This window comes from Scyliorhinus torazame, chromosome 17 (assembly GCF_047496885.1).
Source record: "Scyliorhinus torazame isolate Kashiwa2021f chromosome 17, sScyTor2.1, whole genome shotgun sequence".
Lineage (NCBI taxonomy): Eukaryota > Metazoa > Chordata > Chondrichthyes > Carcharhiniformes > Scyliorhinidae > Scyliorhinus > Scyliorhinus torazame.
Genome location: NC_092723.1, coordinates 43,134,802 through 43,159,230, shown reverse-complemented (window position 1 = coordinate 43,159,230; position 24,429 = coordinate 43,134,802). Strand labels below are relative to the sequence as shown.

At 43.5% G+C, this 24,429-nt stretch overlaps 1 protein-coding gene across 7 annotated transcripts in view; it reads right to left on the bottom strand.

The window, feature by feature from the left end:
- Positions 1 to 24,429, bottom strand: part of hmga1a (high mobility group AT-hook 1a) — a 182,233-nt gene that overhangs the window by 92,214 nt on the left and 65,590 nt on the right. For 5 of the 7 annotated variants that reach the window (XM_072480378.1, XM_072480375.1, XM_072480373.1 and 2 more), the window contains exon 5: positions 15,720 to 16,386. The exons of the other annotated variants lie outside the window; for them this stretch is intronic. In XM_072480378.1, coding sequence (XP_072336479.1) covers positions 16,036 to 16,386 — 351 coding nt within the window. In that variant the 3' untranslated portion in view covers positions 15,720 to 16,035. Of the gene's footprint in view, positions 1 to 15,719; positions 16,387 to 24,429 lie in introns of those variants that run through there. 7 annotated transcript variants of the gene reach the window in all.

Sequence of the window (24,429 nt, the reverse complement as noted above, 5' to 3'; positions counted from 1 at the left end):
AGGATGGCAGCCGGTGACTAGTGGTGTGCCTCAGGGGTCTGTGCTGGGGCCACAACTTTTCACAATATACATTAATGATCTGGAGAAGGAACGGAAGGCACTGTTGCTTAGTTTGCAAATGATACAAAGATCTGTAGAGGGACAGGTAGTATTGAGGAAGCAAGGGGGCTTCAGAAGGATTTGGACTAGCTAGGAGAGTGGGCAAAGAAGTGGCAGATGAAATACAATGTGAAAAAGTGTGAGTTTATGCACTTTGGAAGGAGGAATTTAGGCATAGACTACTCTCTAAATGGGAAAATACTTAGGAAATCAGAAGCACAGAGGGACTTGGGAGTCCTTGTTCACGATTCTCTTAAGGTGCAGGTTCAGTCGGCAGTTAAGAAGACAAATGCAATGTTAGTATTCATGTCAAGAGGGCTAGAATACAAGACCAGGGATGTACTCTGAGGCTATATAAGGCTCTGGTCAGACCCCATTTGGAGTATTGTGAGCAGTTTTGGGCCACGTATCCAAGGAAGGATGTGCTGGCCTTGGAAAGGGTCCAGAGGAGGTTCACAAGAATGATCCCTGGAATGAAGAACTTGTCGTATGAGGAACAGTTGAGAGCTCTAGGTCTGTACTTGTTGGAGTTTAGAAGGATGAGGGGGGATCTTGTCGAAACTTACAGGATGCTGCGAGGCCTGGATAGAATGGACGCGGAGAGGATGTTTCCACTTGTAGGAAAAACTAGAACCAGAGGCCACCATCTCAGACTAAAGGGACGATTCTTTAAAACAGAGATGAGGAGGAATTTCTTCAGCCAGGGTGGGGAATCTGTGGAACTCTTTGCCGCAGAAGATTGTGGAGGCCAAATCACTGAGTGTCGGGGATGCATGTGGCGCTGTGGATAGCACTGGGACTGCGGCGCTGAGGATCCGGGTTCGAATCCCGGCTCTGGGTCACTGTCCGTGTGGAGTTTGCACATTCTCCCCGTGTCTGCGTGGGTTTCACCCCCACAACCCAAAGATGTGCTGGTTAGGTGGATTAGCCACGCTAAATTGCCTCTTAATTGGAGAAAAAAAAATTGGGTACTCTAAATTAAATTTTTTAAAAATCACTGTGTCTTTAAGACAGAGATAGATAGGTTCTTGATTAATAACGAGATCAGTGGATATGGGGAGGAGGCAGAAGAATAGGGATGAGAAAATATCAGTCATGATTGAATGGCAGAGCAGACTCGATGGGCTGAGTGGCCTAACTCTGCTCCTACGTCTTATGGTCTTATCTGTGGAATCTCTTATTCTGCTCTTAACCTACATTTTTTAAATAAATTCAGTCACAGGATGACTGGCAAGGCCAGGAGTTATTACCCATCCCTAACTGCCCTGGAAAGGTGGTGTTGAGTACATTCAGCAGCTGAGTGGCTTGTTAGGCGAGTTACCAGTCAACGGCATTGTTCTGGATCTCAAGGCACATATAGGCCAGACGAAATATGGATAACTGATTATCTTCCCCAATAGGTGGGTTTTCACGACAATCTGGAAGTTTCATTGTCACCATTATTGATACCAGCTTTCCTTAATTAACGGATTCTAAATTCTCCAGCTGCCATGTTTGGCTTTGAACTTGTGTCTTTGGATCATTATTCAAGGCCCCTGGACTACTACTCCAATAACATAGTCACCAAGACTCTCTTACCTCCTGAGGGTACCCAGCACGGTAGCACAGTGGTCAGCACTGTTGCTTCGCAGCACCAGAGTTCCAGGTTCGATTCCCGGCTTGGGTCACTGTCTGTGCGGAGTCTGCGCGTTCTCCTCGTGTCTGTGTGGGTTTCCTCCGGGCACCCCAGTTTCCTCCCACACGTCCCGAAAGATGTGCTTGTTAGGTGAATTGTACATTCTGAATTCTCCCTCAGTGTAACCGAACAGACGCCGGAATGTAGCGACTAGGGGTTTTGCAATAACTTTATTGCAGTGTTAATGAGAGCCTACTTGTGAAAATAATAAAAAAAAGAAAGCTCTATTTCTTCATTATTCTTTTCAAAAATTGCACTGCTCTGCTTTGGTAGACTGCTGCCGGATATGCAGTTTTGATGAGCTGCAATTTTCTACAGCTAAACTTTGAGAAGACCAAAGCCATTGGGCAAGATTTTCAGTTGGAGTCCCTTTGTTAAATAGGGTCACAACCTGACATGGTATGGTTGTATGGGAAAGTCAAGCGACTGTGATTTTCTTTGAATTGGCCAGTCAGTGGCCAGAGGGTGCGCTTGCCATCCAATAAAGGAAGGTGGCGGAGATAGTTAAGCTTGAGAGGGACCATGAATTGGATTCAATTTGAATTGGTTTTTGGAGCAAGCAAGGAGCTGGATTAGGGGTTTGCCCCTGTCCACACTTTGAGCTCTGGCTTTGTAACTCTGAAAAAGTAATTTTTTAAAAAAAATAGGAGACCCTCCAGTTTGGAAGGAGATGCTGTGGGAACGAGAGAGACTCGCGGTTGGTGTGTTGCCTCCCAGGTGCCAGGGTGCGTGATGTCTCGGATCGTGTTTTCGGGATCCTTAAGGGGGAGGGGGAGCAGCCCCAAGTCGTGGTCCACATAGGTACCAACGACATAGGTAGGAAAAGGGATAGGGATGTAAGGCAGGAATTCAGGGAGCTAGGGTGGAAACTTCGATCTAGGACAAACAGAGTTATTATCTCTGGGTTGTTACCTGTGCCACGTGATAGCGAGATGAGGAATAGGGAGAGAGAGGAGTTGAACACGTGGCTACAGGGATGGTGCAGGAGGGAGGGTATCAGATTTCTGGATAATTGGGGCTCATTCTGGGGTTGGTGGGACCTCTACAAATGGGGTGGTCTACACCTGGACCAGAGGGGTACCAATATCCTGGGGGGGAAATTTGCTAATGCTCTTTGGGAGGGTTTAAACTAGTTCAGCAGGGGCTTGGGAACCTGAATTGTAGCTCCAGTATCCAGGAGGTTGAGAGTAGTGAGGTCATGAGTAAGGTTTCAAAGTTGCAGGAGTGTACCGGCAGGCAGGAAGGTGGCTTAAAGTGTGTCTTCTTCAATGCCAGGAGCATCCGGAATAAGGTGGGTGAACCTGCGGCATGGGTTGGTACCTGGGACTTCGATGTTGTGGCCATTTCGGAGACATGGATAGAGCAGGGACAGGAATGGTTGTTGCAGGTGCCGGGGTTTAGATATTTCAGTACGCTCAGGGAAGGTGGTAAAAGAGGGGGAGGGGTGGCATTCGAAGTCAAGGACAGTATTATGGTGGCAGAAAGGACGTTTGATGAGGACTCGTCTACTGAGGTAGTATGGGCTGAGGTTAGAAACAGGAAAGGAGAGGTCACCCTGTTAGGGGTTTTCTATAGGCCTCCGAAAAGTTCCAGAGATGTAGAGGAAAGGATTGCAAAGATGATTCTGGATAGGAGCGAAAGCAACAGGGTAGTTGTTATGGGGGACTTTAAATTTCCAAATATTGACTGGAAATGCTATAGTTCGAGTACTTTAGATGGGTCTGTTTTTGTCCAATGTGTGCAGGAGGGTTTCCTGACATAGTATGTAGATAGGCCAACGAGAGGCGAGGTCATATTGGATTTGGTACTGGGTAATGAACCAGGACAGGTGTTAGATTTGGAGGTAGGTGAGCACTTTGGTGAGAGTGACTACAATTTGATTACGTTTACTTTAGTGATGGAAAGGGATAGGTATATACCGCAGGGCAAGAGTTATATCTGGGGGAAAGGCAATTATGATGCGATGAGGCAAGACTTAGGATGCATCGGATGGAGAGGAAAACTGCAGGGGATGGGTAAAATGGAAATGTGGAGCTTGTTCAAGGAACAGCTACTGCATGTCCTTGATAAGTATGTACCTGTCAGGCAGGGAGGAAGTGGTCGAGCAAGGGAACCGTGGTTTACTAAAGCAGCCAAAACACTTGTCAAGAGGAAGAAGGAGGCTTATGTAAAGATGAGACATGAAGGTTCAGTTAGGGCGCTCGAGAGTTTCAAGTGAACTAGGAAGGACCTAAAGAGAGAGCTAATAAGAGGTAGGAGGGGACATGAGAAGTCTTTGGCAGGTAGGATCAAGGATAACCCTAAAGCTTTCTATAGATATGTCAGGAATAAACAAATGACTAGGGTAAGAGTAAGGCCAGTCAAGGACAGTAGTGGGAAGTTGTGCTTGGAGTCCGAGGACATAGGAGAGGTGCTAAATGAATATTTTTCGTCAGTATTCACACAGGAAAAAGAGAATGTTGTCGAGGAGAATACTGAGATTCAGGCTACTAGACTAGAAGGGCTAGAGGTTCATAAGGACGTGGTGTTAGCAATGCTGGAAAATGTGAAAATAGATAAGTCCCCAGGGCCGGATGGGTTTTATCCTAGGATTCTCTGGGAAGCTAGGGAGGAGATTGCTGAGCCTTGGGCTTTGATCTTTAAGTCATCTTTGTCTACAGGAATAGTGCCAGAAGACTGGAGGTTAGCAAATGTTGTCCCCTTGTTCAAGAAGGAGAGTAGAGACAACCCCGGTAACTATAGACCAGTGAGCCTTACTTCTGTGGTGGGCAAAATCTTGGAAAGGTTTATAAGAGATAGGATGTTTAATCATCTGGAAAGGAATAATTTGATTAGAGATAGTCAACACGGTTTTGTGAACGGTAGGTTGTGCCTCACAAACCTTATTGAGTTCTTTGAGAAGGTGACCAAACAGATGGATGAGGGTAAAGTAGTTGATGTGGTGTGTATGGATTTCAGTAAAGCATTTAATAAAGTTCCCCACGGTAGGCTACTACAGAAAATACGGAGGCATGGGATTCAGGGTGATTTAGCAGTTTGGATCAAACATTGGCTAGCTGGAAGAAGACAAAGGGTGGTGGTTGATGGGAGATGGTGTTGTGGACAGTGCGGAAGGATATTACAAGTTACAGAGGGACATAGATAAGCTGCAGCGCTGGGCTGAGAGGTGGCAAATTGAGCTTAATGCAGAAAAGTGTGAGGTGATTCATTTTGGAAGGAATAACAGGAAGACACAGTACTGGGCTAATGGTAAGATTCTTGGCAGTGTGGATGAGCAGAGAGATCTCGGTGTCCATGTACATAGATCCCTGAAAGTTGCCACCCAGGTTGAGAGGGTTGTTAAGAAGGCGTATGGTGTGTTAGCGTTTATTGGTAGAGGGGGATTGAGTTTCGGAGTCATGAGGTCATGTTGCAGCTGTACAAAACTGTGGTGCAGCCGCATTTGGAGTATTACGTACAATCCTGGTTGGCGCATTATAGGAAGGATGTGGAAGCATTGGAAAGGGTGCAGAGGAGATTTACCTGAATGTTGCCTGGTATGGAGGGAAGATCTTATGAGGAAAGGCTGAGGGACTTGAAGCTGTTTTCATTAGAGAGAAGAAGGTTAAGAGGTGACTTAATTGAGGCATACAAGATGATCAGAGGATTGGATAGGGTGGACAGTGAGAGCCTTTTTCCTCAGATGGTGATGTCTAGCACGAGGGGACATAGCTTTAAATTGAGGGGAGATAGATATAGGACAGATGTCAGAGGTAGGTTCTTTACTCAGAGAGTAGTAATGGTGTGGAATGCCCTGCCTGCAACAGTAGTGGACTCGCCAACACTAAGGGCATTCAAATGGTCATTGGATAGACATATGGACGATAAGGGAATAGTGTAGATGGGCTTTAGAGTGGTTTCACAGGTCGGCGCAACATCGAGGGCCGAAGGGCCTGTACTGCGCTATAATGTTCTATGTTCTATTAAACCTGCAATTCCGGCGAGAGAGAGAGCGAGAGAGAAATGATGAATGCATGAACTAATTTTTAGGTGCCTCCCTCTGCACATCCTGAAATGTTTAACTTAAAACAATCTCAGCAGCCAGGCCACTGATCCCTTCCCCAGGGCAATCTGATGTCAGGTAGACAGGAAGAGCCTCAAGGTCTGCCTGGTGCACGGGTGCCTCAGTCTGCCACTGGAAGGCTGCCTCCAGGCAAATTCCCAGTGCCTCAGAGGACCTGCATACTAACTGCAAAATTATATCTGGCCTCTGATAATAAGCACAAAGAGATCATTTACCCTGCTTAAATGGCTACCCTCCGCTTGCGGGCGAACATCCTGCCCAGCATCTTTGAATCCCACCACTAACTTCAGTGTCACTTTGTCAAATCTATCCCAAGATGCTATATTTGTTCAAATAGTTATTGAAGCAGGAAACATCTTCACTTTTCACTAACGCAAAAATCAATTAATGTAGACTGGAGTTGTTTAAAATGTCTTACTTAAATGTTTCAATAAAAGATGCCACTGAACTCCCGAGAGTCTGATAAGCAAAGGCATTGCCGGATGCAGTACTAAAACATATAGAATATCCTAGGTTCTACTAGGTATATGCTAACGAGCTGATATCATCTGCGCAACAATTATCATTGACTTTAATACCCGTGCCAGGAGCACAAAGATAATCAGCAAGGTTATCCACTATAGGTTGCTATTGAAAATGCTGGTCTACAACGTCGGGGCTTAACCACATTTTGATGCTTACCCACAGTTACATTGCCTGCCAAAACTCATTGTCTGGATCGGCACAGTGGTAAAGGGCAAATTGCTAGCACACTCAAAGCCAGGGATACTAATATCCCCTGGAGCTTGAGCTCAGCCCAGACTGATGAGATAAAAGTCTCCTCTTGCCGCCATCTACAAGGACCCCAAACTTAACAGTTTGGTAAGCCAACCTTGTTCAAAGAGGAACCCATAATTTAATCCCGTAATTCAATACCAACTGAAAATAGGCAAATACCTTCTAGCGAGATGAGTAATTAAAAAAAAAAAATCACAAGAATGATTACTCCTCGGAGGTCGAGATTAGATTCTTGGGTTGGCTTTGCTCAATATCAAATCAGTATCACATCTGATTAGGAACAAGTTTTTCACTAATGTAACATCTCATAAATACAGCAGAATGCACAAATGCCAGCAGACATATATCATACAATGCAACTGTTCAGAGACCAGAGCAAAACAATTACTGCGCCTTGGATACACATACAGGTCGGGCTTTTACCGGGCATAAAATGGAAACTTATTAAATTCTATTTCTTCAAATTTAATGCTGTGGTTCAATAGCAGAGGACATAAAACGGAATTAAAGCATAAACGAACATGGATTAAAATGGAGTCTGCATATGTTAAGGAGTTCAAATTAAATAAAGCAGACATAAATAAATTAAACCATGACAAATAAAAATTATGAAAAGAAATAGAAGATACAAAAGTGTTTAAAAATGTTTTTAAATGTCCTGTAATAAACACTTAAAGATGTAAGAATCAGTAAATTTTACCACACTGAAAAAATCCATTTGGCCCATTAGACCCATACTCAGTCTCTGAAAGAGAAATGTGTTTAATCCTAGTCAGCTGCTTGGTATCCATGCCTTTTAAATGTACAAGACCGGTGTGTACTGATATTAGCTCACAGTCCAGGCTGAGTGAAATTCAGAACCAAGGTCAGTTTGATCATTCCAACCTCGAACCAGTTGGGGCAAACAAAGCTTTGTAATGCAGTCACTGAAAGGAGGTCAAGTTTTCTTTAATTCGCCTTGTGTGTGGTACAAAAATCAACGTGAAATGGTTAACAATATTTGTCTAATTGAAAGCCACAGGCATGAAAACCCACCCACAAGGCAGCTTTTTGTGGTTAATCAGTTTGGATCACTAGTGGTATTAAGATAACAAAATAGTCATTACAACGATATATCCTGTGTGAAAGAAATAAATTATCAGACAACGCAGTCCATCGTTTTTGATGTTCATCTCTGGTTTTATTAGTTTTTTCAAAATAAATTTAGAGTATCCAATTCATTTTTTCCAATTCCACCTACCTTGCACATCTTTTGGGTTGTGGGGGTGAAACCCACGCAAACACAGGGAGAATGTGCAAACTCCACACGGACAGTGGCCCAGAGCCGGGATCGAACCTGGGACCTCGGAGCCGTGAGTGCTACCACTGCGCCACCGTGCTGCCCTTGGTCTTATTAGTTACTGTGCTATTTCATTATACTTTTTATTGTAGTCATTTAAAATTCATTAATAAAATTAATGCTTACTGGTACCCATCTTTACTTTTCAGAAGACTTCACAAGATGATCATTTAATCTTTGAAGCAGCCCAGTTTTTAACATACAGAGTCTAACATTTCAAATGTTGCTCACCCATCAAATTGATGTCAGTTAATAGTTTCCCCACAATTTCCTTTCATAAATTAGAATTCTAATCTAGTAAATAGGCCTTCACGCAGCTCAAAAAAAAGTTTCCATGTCAGGATCATTAGTAGCGGAATCCTTACATTTCTTAGTTAATTGGTTCAGAATGTCTAGACTATTTTAAGGGTCACACTCACTCAATGATGAGTCGTTTCCTTAACAGAAGACTTGCAACAGATCAACAGTTCCATGCAGAATTTAAAGGTTTAGCCATTGTGGAGCCTGGAAGAAGGAGAAGGTGGAGAAGGAGGCCAATCGGCCCATCGAGTCTGCACCGGCCCTTGGAAAGAGCACCCTACTTAAGCCCACACCTCCACCCTATCCCCGTAACCCAGTTTGGACACTATGGGGCAACTTAGCATGGCCAATCCACCTAACCTGCACTTCTTTTGGGACTTGTGGAAGGAAACTGGAGCGCCTGGAGGAAACCCACGCAGACACAAGGAGAACGTGCAGACGCCGCACAGACAGTGACCCAAGCTGGGAATCGAACTCGGGTCCCTGGCACTGTGAAGCAACAGTGCTAACCACTGTGCTACTGTGCCGCCTTCAAAACAGTCACAGCAAGAATAACTCCACAAACCAGATGCAATTCTACTTACAAAAAAAACAAGCTCTATGATCACTGCTAATGAGTAGGTAATAAATAGCAAGAGCACTCCATCTATAATCGCATCAATAAAAAACGTGCATCAATGAAGAGAAATAAGACAGCTGAAAACAAGGTGAAAAGAGCACTCAAAGAGTTTGGAGTTTAATTAAAAAATGGTCATTATGTTCTGAACAACATTTGTAATTGTCATTCTTAGATCTGTTTCTGTACTGAGCATGTGTTAAAAGGGCGATAAGTGAGACAATATGAGATTTGATTCTGGGAGATTCCAAATTAAAATTTAAAAGCAAACAACTCTATTATATTGTTTAGATAGTTTGAGGGACCATGGGGAACTGTATAGTTTATAAAATGACTTGTGGTTCTCTGGTTCCAGTAAAGTTGAGCACCATTGATACATGGAGGAATCTTTGCATCAGGCTGCATTTCCTCACAACACACTCGGGAAGATGCAAAGAACAGGTGGACTCATCAGACCTATCACCAAACCAGAGGATGTTAGGAACCACAAGTGAGAAGATCAAACCTCAGAGAGACAGCATAGAAAATAGGTGGAGTCGGCCATTCGGCCCTTTGAGCCTGCACCACCATTCAATATGATCCACTCCCATTTTATCTTAATACCCTTTGATCCCTTTAGCGCAAGGGCCATGTCCAGCTCCTTCGTGGAATATGTCAAATGAACTGACCCCAACAGTTTTCTGTAGTACAGAATTCCACAAGTTCACAACTCTCTGAGAGAAGAAGTTCTTTCTCATCTCAGTCCTGAATGGCTTACCCCTTATTCTTAGGCTGTGACCCTAGTTCTGGACGTCCCCAACATCAGGAACATTCTTCCCATATCTAGCCTGTCCAGTCCCAATCGGATTTTATATGTTTTTATGCGATCCACTCTCATTCTTCTAAACTCCAGTGATTACAAGCCCTGTCGATCCAGTCTTTCTTCATCCCTACTCCTATACTCAAATCCTCTCGCTATGAAGGCCAGCATGCCATTAGCTTTCCTTACCACTGCTGCACCTGCATGCCAACGGTCAGCGACTGTTCCACCATGACACCCAGGTCTTGTTGCACTTCCCCTTTTCCTAAACTGCCACCATTCAGATAATAATTTGCCTCCCTGTTTTTGAGGTTATCCACCAAAGTAGATAACCTCACAATTACCCACATTATATTGCATTTGCCAGGTATTTGCCCACTCAGCCAGCCTGTCCAAGTCACCCTGCAGTCTCTTTACATCCTCCTCACAGCACAAACTGCTACCCAGCTTAGTGTCGTCTGCAAATTTGGAGATAGTTCATGCAATTCCTTCGTCCAAATCATTAATGTATATTGTGAACAACTGGGGTCCCAGCACTGAACCCTGAGCTACCCCACTAGTCATTGCCTGCCACTCTGAAAAGGACCTGTTTATTGCTACTCTCTGTTTCCTGTCTGCCAACCAGTTCTCTATTACCCCCAATACCATGAGCTTTAATTTTGTTCACTAACCTCTTGTTTGGGACCTTGTCAAAAGTCTTTTGAAAGTCCAGATACACAACATCCACTGTCCACTCTATTGGTCACATCTTCAAAAAATCCAGAAGATTTGTCAAGCATGATTTCCCTTTAGTGAATTCATGCTGACTTGGATTGATCATGTCCCTGCTTTCCAAATGCTCAGTTATTTCATCCTTAATAATCAAATCCAGCATCTTGCGCACCATCGATATCAGGCTAACCGGTTTATTATTCCCCGTTTTCTCACCCCCTCCTTTTTAAAAAAGTTGGGTTACATTAGCTTCCTTCCAATCTATTGGAACTCTTCCAGAGTTTATAGAATGCTGGAAAATGATCACCAATGCATCCACTATTTCTAGGGCCACTTCCTTAAGTACTCTAGGATCATCAGGCCCTGGGGACTTATTGGGTTTTGATCCCATCAATTTCCCCAATACAATTTCCCCCACTAATAAGGATTTCCTTCAGTTCTTTCTTCATGCTAGACCGTCTGTTCCCTGGTATTTCCGGAAGGTTATTTGTGTCCTCTTTAATGAAGGCAGATCCAAAGTATTTGTTCAACTGGTCTGCCATCTCTTTGTTGCATGCAGCTTATGCTACCACAGGAACATCAGGTTGAAACTACTACCTTTGCTAGAACTCACTTTTTAACCAGTATACTTGCACCAGACATGGAAAAGCAATAAGCTTGGAGTCTATGCACAAGGGTAAGAAAAAAAAACATATTTATATTGCACTTCTACTGCTGGGCTACTAACCCACCCCTTATTTCTCACCTTAATGCCGCCGCCTTAATGATATAATCTAAAAACACGTCAAGTTCCACATGTATATCAAAGATACCCAGTTCTACCTCATTGCCACCTCTCTGGATTCCTCTGGTCTTACGGATTTCTCATGCTGCTTTCTGATAGCTAATGCTGGATGAGCAGAAATTTCCTCCAACAAAATATTGCAAAGTCTAAAGCCATTATCAGTCCCCGTCACCAACTCCATCCCTCCTTGCCAATGTCCGAGGCTGAGCCAAACCATTCACAATGTTAGCATCCTATAGGACTCCAAAGTGAGCTTCCAATCCCAGATCCACACCATCACCAAGACAGCATACTCCCACCACTGTAACACTGACCAGCTCCACCACTGCCTTAACTCATCTGGCACTGAAACCCTCATCCAGTACCCTTGATCCCTTTGGGCTGGAAAATTCCAATGTTGTCCTTGAAAGCCTCCCATCTTGTATCTGCCCTAAAGGGGAGTTGGACTAAGCGTCTGCTGCACAGAGCCTAACTGGTCCCCAGTCATGCTCGCCCATTACCAGTGCCCGCCGACCGGAATCAGCTCTGATCTGGCAATGCTTTTATTTTGATTTTTACACCCTTCGTCTGGATTGGAGATCTTTTGTTGGGGTGATCTTTTGTTGGGGTGATGAAGGAAGAATGAAAACGGAGTGTTGAATTTTCACAAGAATTTGGTATGACTCGGGTGCTCTTTAAAAATGACAGGCTGGTCCCGATTCCATGGTTCCCGACCCAGTTCTTGATTAGTCGGATTTTCGGGAGTGCCTTTAAAAGGTGTGGCTGGTTAATCGCACCCAAAACTTCCAACCTGGCTGGCTCCATTAGGGAATAGGCACGTCCTTGTCCTCTGTAATTTTCAGGGGGTCTGCTGGTTTTTTTAAATAGTCGTTGTTCACAGTCCCTCAAGAGGATTTGTGAACTCTTGTCTGCATGAAGAGACCTTTTAAAAGGCCAGTTTAAAAGATCCTTAGCATGCCACCTTCATGCCAAGGCAAAGGCCCTCCCCACACCTCATGGCCACTCTTTTCCCCTAGCTATGCCACTCCATTCACCCCTCTCCCAAGTTCACTCATGCAGTAATGAGGCTCGATGAGCACAGAATTCCATTACTCTTGATGAAACACCTGAGCTCCAGAGACACCATTGCTTGATTGACAGCTCAGGATCTCTAGTCTCTGCTGTCAATGTCACAATGATTATTTGCACCAGATTAAGTGGTTTCAAGGGCTTGCGGTTTCTGTTATTGATACTTTAAAGAATCTGGATGATTGATGTTTTTATTGCCCTGTAGTGAAATGGCATTTCTTTCATGCACATAATGGCAATTTACTTTTACACAATAAAATGCATGAATGAATTACTTATTTTAAAAAGTTTTTTTTATTTATATTTTATTTTTTCATTTTTTACACACTGCATTGTCACTATAGGATTCATTGGTTCTGTCCGGTGTATAGTGGGTCAATGGATATGAAAATGCCATAGCTTGGCATGGGGATATAGCTTGGCATGGGGCATGAGAGGATACGGGGGTTGGGAGAAGGGGATTAGCACAAGTTTGCAATGTGAGGAGGCATGATTGGTTGGGGCCAGATGGCCTTTGTCCCAGTTAAAATAAAAATACAAAGTCCCACAGCACCAGGATGGGCTTCTTAAATGGTCTGCCTCTGCACCCTGTGATGCGACCATCAATTCACTCAAGGACTCGTGTCGGAGTAAAACAGTGGTTTTAATTAACTATCAACTTTGCCTGCCTGCGACAGTCCCACAGGCCAGCTACTCTTATACTCCTCCAAAGGGGCAGAGCCATGGGCTGAGCCCGTACATGCTCCAACATCTCCCCCTGTGGGTGAAGCCATACAATGGCCCACAGATAAAACCCACAGGGTTAATAACATAGAACATAACTGGTGAATTAACTGTATTTACAAACATAGAACATAACTGGTGAATTAACTGTATTTACATTCACCACACCCTGCAACTCCTGTGGCTGCCTCCCAAGGTCTCTGGGATCTCTCCCAGGTCGACTGGCTCAACTTCAGCCCACACTTGCACTCTGACAATGAACATCCCAATGCAGGTAGGCCCAGCCGGCAATTACCAGGCTGCTTGCCTTGATTCAGAAAATCCAGCCTTGAGCGTACCACTCTCTCCCGCCCCGCCATAACAGCTGGTAGAATCAGGCATTCACTGCCCAATTAGTCCACCAAGGAGGCAGCCAGTTAAACGTCCAAGGGCAGTGGGAGGAGGGGAGGGTCTCTTGTTTAACTGAGAGTCCAGGACGGGACGTCATGCGGCAGAGGGGTTATACATGAACAGGAAGTCGGTCACGGTTCCAAATTTAAAGCCCCATGTTCTCTGATTCTGACTTTATTTTTAATTGAAGGCTCAAAAAAGCTGTAAAAATTTTTTAAAACATACCGATGTTGCCACCTTCAGCAGCAGAATCTGCTGCTACATTCAGCCATGGTCCCTGTAGCAGGCCTTTCCTTCTGACTTGTGCAGCCTCTTCATAGCTGCTGTAAAACACGTCCAACACCCGAAAAATGAAGCAGGCAAAAAAATTGCAGACAATTGGGTCGTTAACAAGCTTGTTAATTAGTAGTTTCAAAACAGTGGGTGGGCTTCAGATTGCCACACCTGCCCATCTTGTATAATTTCAGAGACTGCATGATGACATCCCATTGCCAACCTGAAGGCACGTCACCATGCCTTATTTCACTTACGTGGGGGAGCAGCAGCCTTCCGGACTTGAGGCAATAAAATCCAGCCCCCTGTTTCCAAGTCTCTCAAAGCTCGCTATGTGACTCCCATCTAACCTGACAACTCTCCAACAAACTCCTGTGTTTCACCAGTTCTGGCTTCTTGTGCATCTCTGGTTTTAAATTTCTACCTTTAGCAACATAGCCCTCAGCTGCCTTGGCTCTGGAATTCCTTCCCCAAATTCTCGGTCTTTCTCCTCATTCCTTTAAGATGCTCCTTAAAACCTACCTCTTTGAGCAGGCTTTCGACCATCTATCTTAATAACTCCTTATGTGATCCAATATCAAGTGTTGGTGAACAGCCTCCTGTGATGTACCGTGGGATGCTTAATTAGGTTAAAGATGCTAGACAAATGAAATTGTTGCTATCATGTCCTCAGGCATCCAAAAAGCACTTTACAACACTGTGTTGAAATTGGTAGAAATAAACAGTCATGTTCGAGTACAGTAGACATAGTGTTTGGTTATAAGTATAACTCAATGGTATTAATGTTAGTAAAGGACCAGAAATATAGTAATGGACTCGGACTAGAATAATGGACTCGGACTATAGTGGCATTATATGCTTTGTGCAGAAGAAGTCAGTGTGTATATGTAAAATAAGTTTCTATATTTGTTACAACAACTTGTTTCCATTCATAATCTAATATTCTATTTAACATGGCACATCCTTCAAGTCAAGTAACACAGGGATCACATTGTTAGAGTACATTTTAAATATAATGTGCATATTCATAATCTCTCACAGATTTACCAGTTTGTAAAGCTGTATGAAAAAAATGTTCGGTCGCAAGTGTGTCTTATTTCACTTCCATGTCATTTTCAAACTGTTCCTATCATAACCTTGAAATTATAGGAATACAAGTCCACCCTATTTCAAACCATTCACAGTGGATATGTAAGAGCCAAGAACTGATTGAACTGCAACCAAAACACGGAACAGCAGCAAAGGTAGCAAAACCATGATTGATTCAAATGGGAAGTAAAGAATAAGGATAGGTAGTATTTCATGAGAGAGCGTGACACCCTCAGGATCATTCAGGCTTAGAACACTGGGGGCTTCTGCCAAACGTCTGCTTTGATAAGCAGACCAAAGATAGCATCCATAACATACTCTTTGAAAGCATTTCTAGAGTTATACAGACAAGATCTATATGCTACTTAGGGAAAGTGTAGGCTGTGTTTGTGGAAGGAAGTAGAATATTCAGCCCAACATAGTGTTGAACTCAACCTTAGAGAGGATGTGCCACTGACAGCTTTATTAATTGGGGTTAGGTCAGGTTTTGAGGTATGCAAACCTTGCTATGGAAGCGACAGAGCCAACTGTACCTTGCTAGACTGACACAGCCTTGTGTAGATGCCCAATCTGTCTTCACTTCATTCATCTCCCTTGCCCATATCAGCAGGGGACAGTCCTGAATATGTGTCTGGAGAACACACAGGACTCACTACTCAGTAAATTACAGCACAACACCGGACAGGCAGGGAACAGTGAAAGGGCCGTTGTCCCTTAATAGATTCCAATCTATCGGTTCTACAAATTTACAATGCCTCTTTCCAAAGAGAGCCACATAGTTCAGGCAATTTACTGTTACACAGTCACACACCTTTGATTGGTAGAGTCATTAAATAGGTTCTATTCAGAATTACTCTGAGGTTAGATAGGTTCCATAAAGAGTTATTCTGAGATTAAATCGGTTCTACACAGTTATTCTCAACAATTTTGGTCACCAAATAAGTGCAGAAATACCAGTGCTTTGCAGAATTTGGAGGAGAAAGAGGCAGACAGAATAAGAATCAAAGACACAGTTTGTAAGTTTATAAAGTTTTTATTTCCTTGTCTCAGAACTAATTAAATAGATTTTCCATGAATCAAGAGTACGAGGACGACTTTTGCACAGTCAACAATCACAACAAGTTCTCACAATGGAGACAGAGGGGGAATAATATAAATACCAAACAAATAACCTGCAAGAAGTAAAATCAAGTTGGCCTGCTAGTTTTAAAAAAAGTTAGCGGGTGGCAGTTACAGGCCATGTGCCTTTAAGCAACTCCAGAAAGATACGGTCTGTCCATGATGCCAGCTTGCAACAATACCTCCCAGACTTCGGTCCCAGTGCCCGATTCAGGTTTCTTGGATAACCTGACGGATATCCAATAAGGCCGTGTTAACAGTATCCTCTAGGGCTTTAATGGCCCTTTGTATCCCCTCCAATTCCCTCATCACACCTCCCTGGAGATCTTGAAGCTGCCTTTCTATCCTACTGATGCCGTGTATTGGGAGAACACTTTCTGCCTTTTGGATTGCCATTGGGACATCTTCAGCAGCACAATTTCCTGTTAGTCTCCTTCTTCGTCTAGGAAGCGTCTCCAGATCAGAGGAATTGGAGTGGAGGGTGCTACAGGGGTCGATACAATGATTCAGTTTGTTCCCCAATGGCCTCAAGGTAAAGAACTGCAATTTCTTAGGGGGCATCTATTCAAAGAAAGAAAATTAACCCAATGTATCACAGATAAACAGAACTAATGTCATAGCGGACACACTTTTTAAGGTTTGATTTGCCAAACATTTGGACAGCATTTGCAATCACATGAATACAAGTAAACCATTTGCTAACTGTATTAACAGATTGTCAAGAATGTGTGTTATAACAGATTGAAACCTACCAAGGCGCTTGTGTCGTTCTTGGGAAAGGGGTGTCATGCTGGGTCTCAGGGTGTTGCTGCTGGTCTGACTGGAAGCCAATGCTGTATCCTACCCGCCACCCATTTGAAAACCTTCAGCCTGAGGCATGAGCAATTAGTTATTCCAGTTCTGCAAACTATTTTTCAATATTTGGGGTGGGGAAGGGACATGGAAAAGAGTCTCACATCTGTCTCATATTAGGTGTTGCCCTGTCCTCCAACGACAAGTGATATCTTTGATTATTTTCATCACGCAGGACTGTACTTTTGTTATTGGAAGTTGCATTTACATTACTGTGAGAATTTTGGTAAGGGAAGAGTTTCCTCAACTCAGGATTTTTAGTTCTATCCTCGACATGAAAGACAGAGCTTGCCCCAACAGAGATGCTCTCTGTTCAAAGTGCTGCCTTATCTGCAAAATAAATTCTCCCTGCCATAGAACAAACAGATCATATACTTGAATGGAATGCCGATTGCCTTACTCTTGAAGAACCAGTGGTTCAGTTGCAAAACAACAAAATAGTCCTAATTACAAATAATTTCTAAAGCAACAAAATTACACCAAATTTGAAAATGTATATAGACTAAAGGTGCATAAACACGTCTTCTTGTTTTACAGAAAGGATTTTAGAACTGCAAGGTATTAGCAGACATATTTACATAGCCTTATATATTGTTGTGTTATCTATAAATAGCTACAAAATACTTAGCTAGGAACTAATGTGTTATGTGCAACTGTTCCGGGGGGCACATTTCACAGCTGTACAGAGACGCACGTGAAGTGGAACAGAAGCAGTTCAATCTGGTCCTCCTTTGTATCAGACAGCATGGCAAAATTAAACATAAAGGAATTTTGATCTTTCCAAGCTTATAAATGTGATTATTAACAACATCTGGGAATAATAAGACAGCAGGAACAATAGCATGGTGGCAGCAAGTGTCTGTGAGCAAATCTAAAGCATTCGAAATTAATTTAGTGCTGATTTGGAACACTAACCCTGTTGAGTTCATGGTATTTCAAGTGTTTCCTCACGAGCAGCATTGTAGTGAAGCAAGGCACTTTAAAAGACCGATCACGGGACGTCATTGGATCGGCTGTTTGTATGGGCAAATGGTCAGTGTAACATAACAGCCTGTAGTGTTAACAACTTCTAATAAGCGCTTCATTTGTTTGAACCTTTTGAGGTTTGCAGACCTAATTTTAAAACCACCACATAACGAGGTAGGCAAACAGCGTTGGTAAGCACCCAAAAAGAAAAATAAATAATTAAAATCGCACTACTCGAAAGTTGGCGGCAGAGGAACCAAACAATGGTTGCAGCCACCAGAGGAAACTTACCCTGCGAAAAGACATTTCAATTTGGGGGCGTTGCAAAACCAAAGAAAAAAGCTCCGGTTTGTCTTGTTTTCGAGAGAAAAGAAACAAGGTAGTGTTAAAAATTCATGGCACATCATGCACACGCAAGTCATTCCACAGTGAAAAATGATAGTGGGTTTTGACTGCATGGGACTGTTTGATGAGAAAACAGAGCGATGAAGTTCATATACAGAGAATAGACTATTTTGCTCAAATAAACAAAATAGCAGCAGATATAAAAGTACTTACTTTCCTGAGCATAATGGGGGGGGGGGGGCGGGAAATGTTTAACCTCCTGAGGTGTCTGGTACAGCTGGAAAAGCCAGACACAAATACATACAAAGAAATAGTGGCGATATTGCAGGACATTAACCGAATACAGACACAGACTCTGCATAGATGTGCAAAAACCGAGTACTCTGTAGCCGATTGATGGTGCAAGGACATCATAAGAGCGGCACAGTGGCAGCGGTTAGCATTCCTGCCTCACGGTGCCAGGGACCAGAGTTCAATTCCGGCCTTGGGTGACTGTCTGTGTGGCGTTTGCACGTTTTCAACTTGACTGAGTGGGTTTCCACCGGGTGTTCCAGTTTCCTCCCAAAGTCCAACGTTTTGTAGGTAGGTGGATTGACTAAACAGGAGTCCTTGAACCCATTAGCGTGAGTGATTGGACCAGGGCAATCATACCAGAGATGAAAAAAGGCGGATCGTAACACATTTGTGGCGATTTTAAAGCCGCTATTAATTCTATACCGTTTGCAGAACTTTTTTCTCTGTCCTCGGTTAATGACCTATTCGCTGGGTTGGCTAGAGGCCAACACCTCAGTAAAAGTGACCTTAGTCAAGCATATCTTCAAACAAACGTGGATCCAGATTCATTCTTGATAATCGGGACACACAGAGGGTTATTTTGATATAAAAGACTACCATTTGGCATCACTTCCTCACCAGCGTTATTCCAAAGAGCAACGGATCAAATTTTAAGCAAATTAGATGGAATCCAGTGTTACTTAGATAACATTTTGGTTACTGGAAAGAATGTGGAAGATCATTTCCACAACCTAGATATACTCCAGAGATCAGAAGATTATAGATCAAGAATTTGAAAAGAAAAATGTGAATTTTTCCAATCTTCAATCGAATATCGGGGACATGTCATCGATGTCAAGGACTCCGTCAGTCACCTTTGAAGGTCTAAGCCGTTACCGAGACACCCGCACCACAGAATGTGAAACAACTTCCATCTTTTTTAGGATTACCAAATTATTATGGAAGGTTTGTCCTCAATCTGGCTACTGTTCTAAAACCCTTACACAACTTACGATGTCAAAATAAAAAGTCGACATGGGTGGATCAATGTGAGAGAGCATTTGCGCAAGCCACAGAGGCACTACTCAAGTCAGAGGTCCTGTCACATTTTGATCCAAATTTACCCCTGCAACTGGCATGTGACGCATCGCCGTATGGGGTTGGGGTGGTGGTTTCCCACATAATTCCCACAGGTGAAGAGAAGTCGATAGTCTTCGTGTCCAGCACCTTGACTACAACCAAAATCAATTGTACGCAGATAGACAAAGAAGTCTGAGGAATCATTACTTGGCATAAAACTGTTCTACCAATGGCGACAGGGTAGCACAGTGGTTAGCACTGCTGTCTCACAGCGCCAGGGACCCGGGTACAATTCCGGCCTCGGGTGACTGTGTGGAGTTTGCACATTCTCCCAGTGTCTGCATGGGTTTCCTCCAGGTGCTCCGGTTTCCTCCCACAGTCCAAGGATGTGCAGGTTAGGTGGATTGGCTATGATAAATTGCCCCTTAGTGTCCAAAAGATTAGGTGGGGTTATAGGGATAGGGCGGGAGATTGCGCCTAGGTATGGTGCTCTTTTAGAGGGTCGGTGCAAACCCGATGGGCCGAATGACCTCCTTCTGCATGGTAGGGATTCTATGATCTTCTTTGAATTGCTGTAAGGGAGTAAATGTACTTTATTGATGGGCCATCATCCATTAACAATGATTCTTGGACCTCACACTGGTATTCCATCACTGGCAGCGAGGCAGGATGCAAAGGTGGGCATTGCTCTCATCAGCACACACATACACAGTCGAGTATCATCAGTCAAGCCTTAATGGAAACGCAGATGGGCTTTCCTGACTACCGTTACCAAATAGTTTGTCGGTAAGCAGTTCATGTGGAAACACGAGGCAAGACTTCAGGAGCAAACCCTGAGTTAATGCCATAATCTACTTGAAGACTTGAATTATCGGTACAGGCAGGTGGTCTCCTCTTGCGAATGAGAGTCATCAATCCACCACTATTAAAAAGTTTCTATTAAATCAATTACACAAAGGCTATTATGGTATTATGAGGATGAAGGAGATAGCTAGAGGCAGTGGTGGCCGGGGCTAGATGCAGAAATTGAGGAGAAGGCAGAAATTGAGGAGAAGGCAGGAATGTGTTCACCTTGTGCAAAAGTATGAAACCTGCTGGCATTAGCCCCATTACACCCGTGGGAATGGCCATAAGAGGTCTGGCAATGGGTACATGTTGATTATGCCGGACCGCTTGAAGGGCATATGTTTCTCAATCTAATTGATGCTCATTCGAAATGGCCTGGAGTTACCATCATGAAGACAACGTCAGTGGAGAAAGCAATTGAGAAATTGGGTGAAATCTTCAGCAGATTACGTTACCCTGAAAAACTAGCGAGCGATAATGTGCTGCAGTTCTTTTTGCAAGAGTTTGAAGGAGAACAGAATTCAACATATCCTTTCCTTATCATTCTGCCACAAATGGGCTGGTAGGACATTTGATACAGACAATGAGATATTCATAGAAGGTAACTAGTGAACAAGGTTCATTGTCTAAATGCTTGAGCCAATTTCTGCTCATGTACAGGAATGCTGCGCACTCAACAACCCAAGTTCTTCCGGCACAGCTAATGGTTAGATGTCAACTATGCACAGCATTTGATTTACTAAAACCACCCAAGACAAAATAAATTGTCAAGAAAAAGCACCAGGATCAGGTCACATGGTGGGAGAACAAGGCAAAACATTGTGCTTTTCACCAGGGTGAAGAAATTCTGGTAAGTAACTGTACCACAAGGGAAAAGTAGTTACCCGCCACCATTTTGGCGCAGACAGGACTGCTCTGCTACACCGTACAAACCCAAGGCGATATAATATGGAGGTGACTTGCGGATCAACTTGGCGACAAGAACCAATCTGCCAGAGACAGAACCGACAGAGTCCAAATCAAGCGGTGCCAAGAGACGACCTGGACCTTCCCAAGAAGCTTACACTAATCAAACCAATTGGGGAAAGTAGTACGTCAGTGGAGAACTATACACTGAGCAACCTCAGAACACGACCTCGACTCTAGTTAAGATGGCCACGGACGACGCCCAAACCAAATTAAAGGCACTAGAGGTTGCAGCAAGCACGAAAAGGCAGATGCCGGCGGCTCGCCAACAACCACACAAAACGCGGCCTCTGGAACGTCTGACGTACTGACTACTATTGTTAATTGATTGTTAATGTTTATTGTGTCAGGAACCTTTAATTTAAAGGAGGACTCATGATATTTCCATATATTCGAAGTATTTCCAGTGTTTCCTCATTAGCAGCTTTGCCGTGGAACAAGGGCATTTCAAGAGACCAATCACATGATGTCATCCTCATTGGCCGTTTGCGCGGGCAAACGGGAGGTGTAACATAGCAGCCTGTAGTGTTAACATCTTTTAATAAAGATGTTTGTTTGTTTGAACTTCTGAGGCCTGCAGATTTAATCTTAAAACCATCGCAGACCAACCAGAAGAGAAACTTAGTGAATCATGCGAAAACTAAAAACAAAATGCTGCCCGGCACAGCAATGAATGTACAGCTGCAGCCCATGAGTGACCGTGGAAGGTTTGGGATCTCATGAAAGTGCAGTGATTCTTTGATTTGGAGAGGCCCGAGTACATTGCATGGTGCGTACCTGGACACTTCTCTATGTTAGCATACATTGAGGGACAGTCCATGCTCTCCTTTGTGCTACACTTTGTTGCTGCAACCCCTGGGTTTCCTTGGTGAAGCTGCTGGGTGTAGTATTTCTGTAGAGAGTAAGAGATTACAAATCTCTGGCCACACAGTATCAGTCCATCTTGTATGGTTAACTCCTCTCTCATGGTGAAAAAGGTGCAGAGCTAATGGGGACATTCTTTTGGCGTTGCAGGCCCATCCTTCATTGATGATGTCATGGAGTTGTCTGCAAGTGTGGTCCACTTGTAGTGGAACTTTGAGTGAATCAGTTTCACGGGATGGCAGCACTTGAATCATATCAATGTCCTCCTTACGATCAGCATGCTCAGTGGTGGGTAGATAAACCCTGGAAATGGCATCAGCGAGGTTACAGTTCTTTACCCCGCTTGTAGATCACAGTGAGGCAGTAGTGTTAGATCTGGAGCATCGTCCTCTGCAGATGTGGTGATGCAGCATGGAGGGAATTTTTAAGGGTGGTGATGAGTGGCTGGTGATCAGTTTTGAAGTTGAAATGGCCGTAAATGACATCATGAAATTTGTGACATGCAAATACTCGGGCAAGGACTTACTTCTAGACCTGGGCATAATTAGTTTCAGTGTCAGTGAGAGCATGTGATGCAAAAGCCACTGGTCTGCCATTGTGGATGTACACTGCTCCGAGTCAGTGCTGCGACACATCTGCTGATAAGCATACAGGCGCTTGGATATCAAAGTTTAACCAAAAGTGTGGATTGGTATTCAGTAGTTTACGAAAACGTACTAGAAATGATGAGAGGGTCAGCTGTATCCTTCTTTGGGCAAGAGATATCGGAATACATTTACTGAACAGCCGGGAGCTTACTGAAGAGGACAGCAAAAATCTGGACAAACTCATTGGAGAATTCAACATCCGCCTACAGTCAAAGTCGAATCATCACATCTATCAGTCTGAATTTCAAGGCACCAGGCAGAAATTAGGTGAGCCTATTGAGAACTTTGTAACCAGTTTTAAAAGCGCAGCAAAAAAAATGTCTGTTTACGGATACAGATGAAAGGCTGATAGATCAGATCAACTAATTTGGGATTCTACACACTCTGAAATACAGAAAGTGCTAATTGGGCTGAACGAGCTGTAGACACTGCCAAAATACACATAGCCATAAGCAGACAGATGAAGTCACTGACTACCCTAAGGCTAGCCTTCAGTAAAGCCAAAAAAGGTGGCAAGGTTGATGCAGAAACAAAAGAATGTGCAACAAACTGAGGGGAAGCTGTGCAGGAGATAATAATAATCTTTATTGTCACAAATAGGCTTACATTAATACTGCAATGAAGTTACTGTGAAAAGCCCCTAGTCGCCACATTCTGGCGCCTGTTCGGGTACACAGAGGGAGAATTCAGAATGTCCAAATTACCTAATAGCAAGTCTTTCGGGACTTGTGGGAGGAAACCGGAGCACCCGGAGGAAACCCACGCAGATATAGGGAGAACGTGCAGACTCTACACAGATAGTTACTCAAGCTGGGAATCGAACCTGGGACCCTGGAGCCGTGAGGAGCATATTAATTCACAGACGGCAGGGAATGTCCAGTATACGGATTGATCTGCAAAGCTTGTGCAAAATCCAATCATTGGGCAAAGATATATAGAACAAAGAGAAAGTGAGGTAGATGAGGCACCAGAGCAACAGAGTGAATGGACAGGAAAAGAAACCAAAAGGTCCATAACCTGGTAGATGATGGTGAACGAGAGAAATGATAGACATAGGGACCATACAACAGCATGAAATGGTTGGATTCAACAGTTCCCAGAGAAAATAAATTGATACAACCATTCAGATCAGCAAGAAGGCAAGAAGAAAGCCCGCAATGTTCGTCTGAAGGTGAAGATTGACAACAGAGCACAGACTTACATCATATTGCTCAGACTACACCAGAAGATCTTTCCTAAAAATTTGGAAGAAAATTAGTTATCCAAAGAAAGGTGTTCTGAAATCAAAAATGTCATGCTAACAGTTTAAGGAGAAACTGTGATTCGACAACTCGGAACAACCCAAAAAAGGAGAGGCAAAGATGTTATATGTCACTAAAACAGATGGTCCTGCTACTCTGGGTTTGAGCAGTTGTGAAGGGCTGAAGATAATTTCAGTAAAAGATTGGTGCACATGTACCTAGAATGTTTCAGTGAGACTATCGGATGCTTTGAAGATTGAGAATCATATTATTATTGACCCAATGCTGAAACTATTGAACCATCATTCCCTCGTGCAAAGTACCAATAAAACTAAAAGGAAAGCTTGAAAGAGAACCCCAAGAGATGGAAGAAAAGGTCACGGAGCCTGCAGATTGGGTAAATTCCATTGTGGTGAGAGAGAAGCCAAATGGACAGCTAGGAATTTGCTTTGATCCCAAAGATCTTAGTCAAGTCATTTCAACACTGGAAGAGACACCAGCACTGGCAGGGGCATAGGTATTCA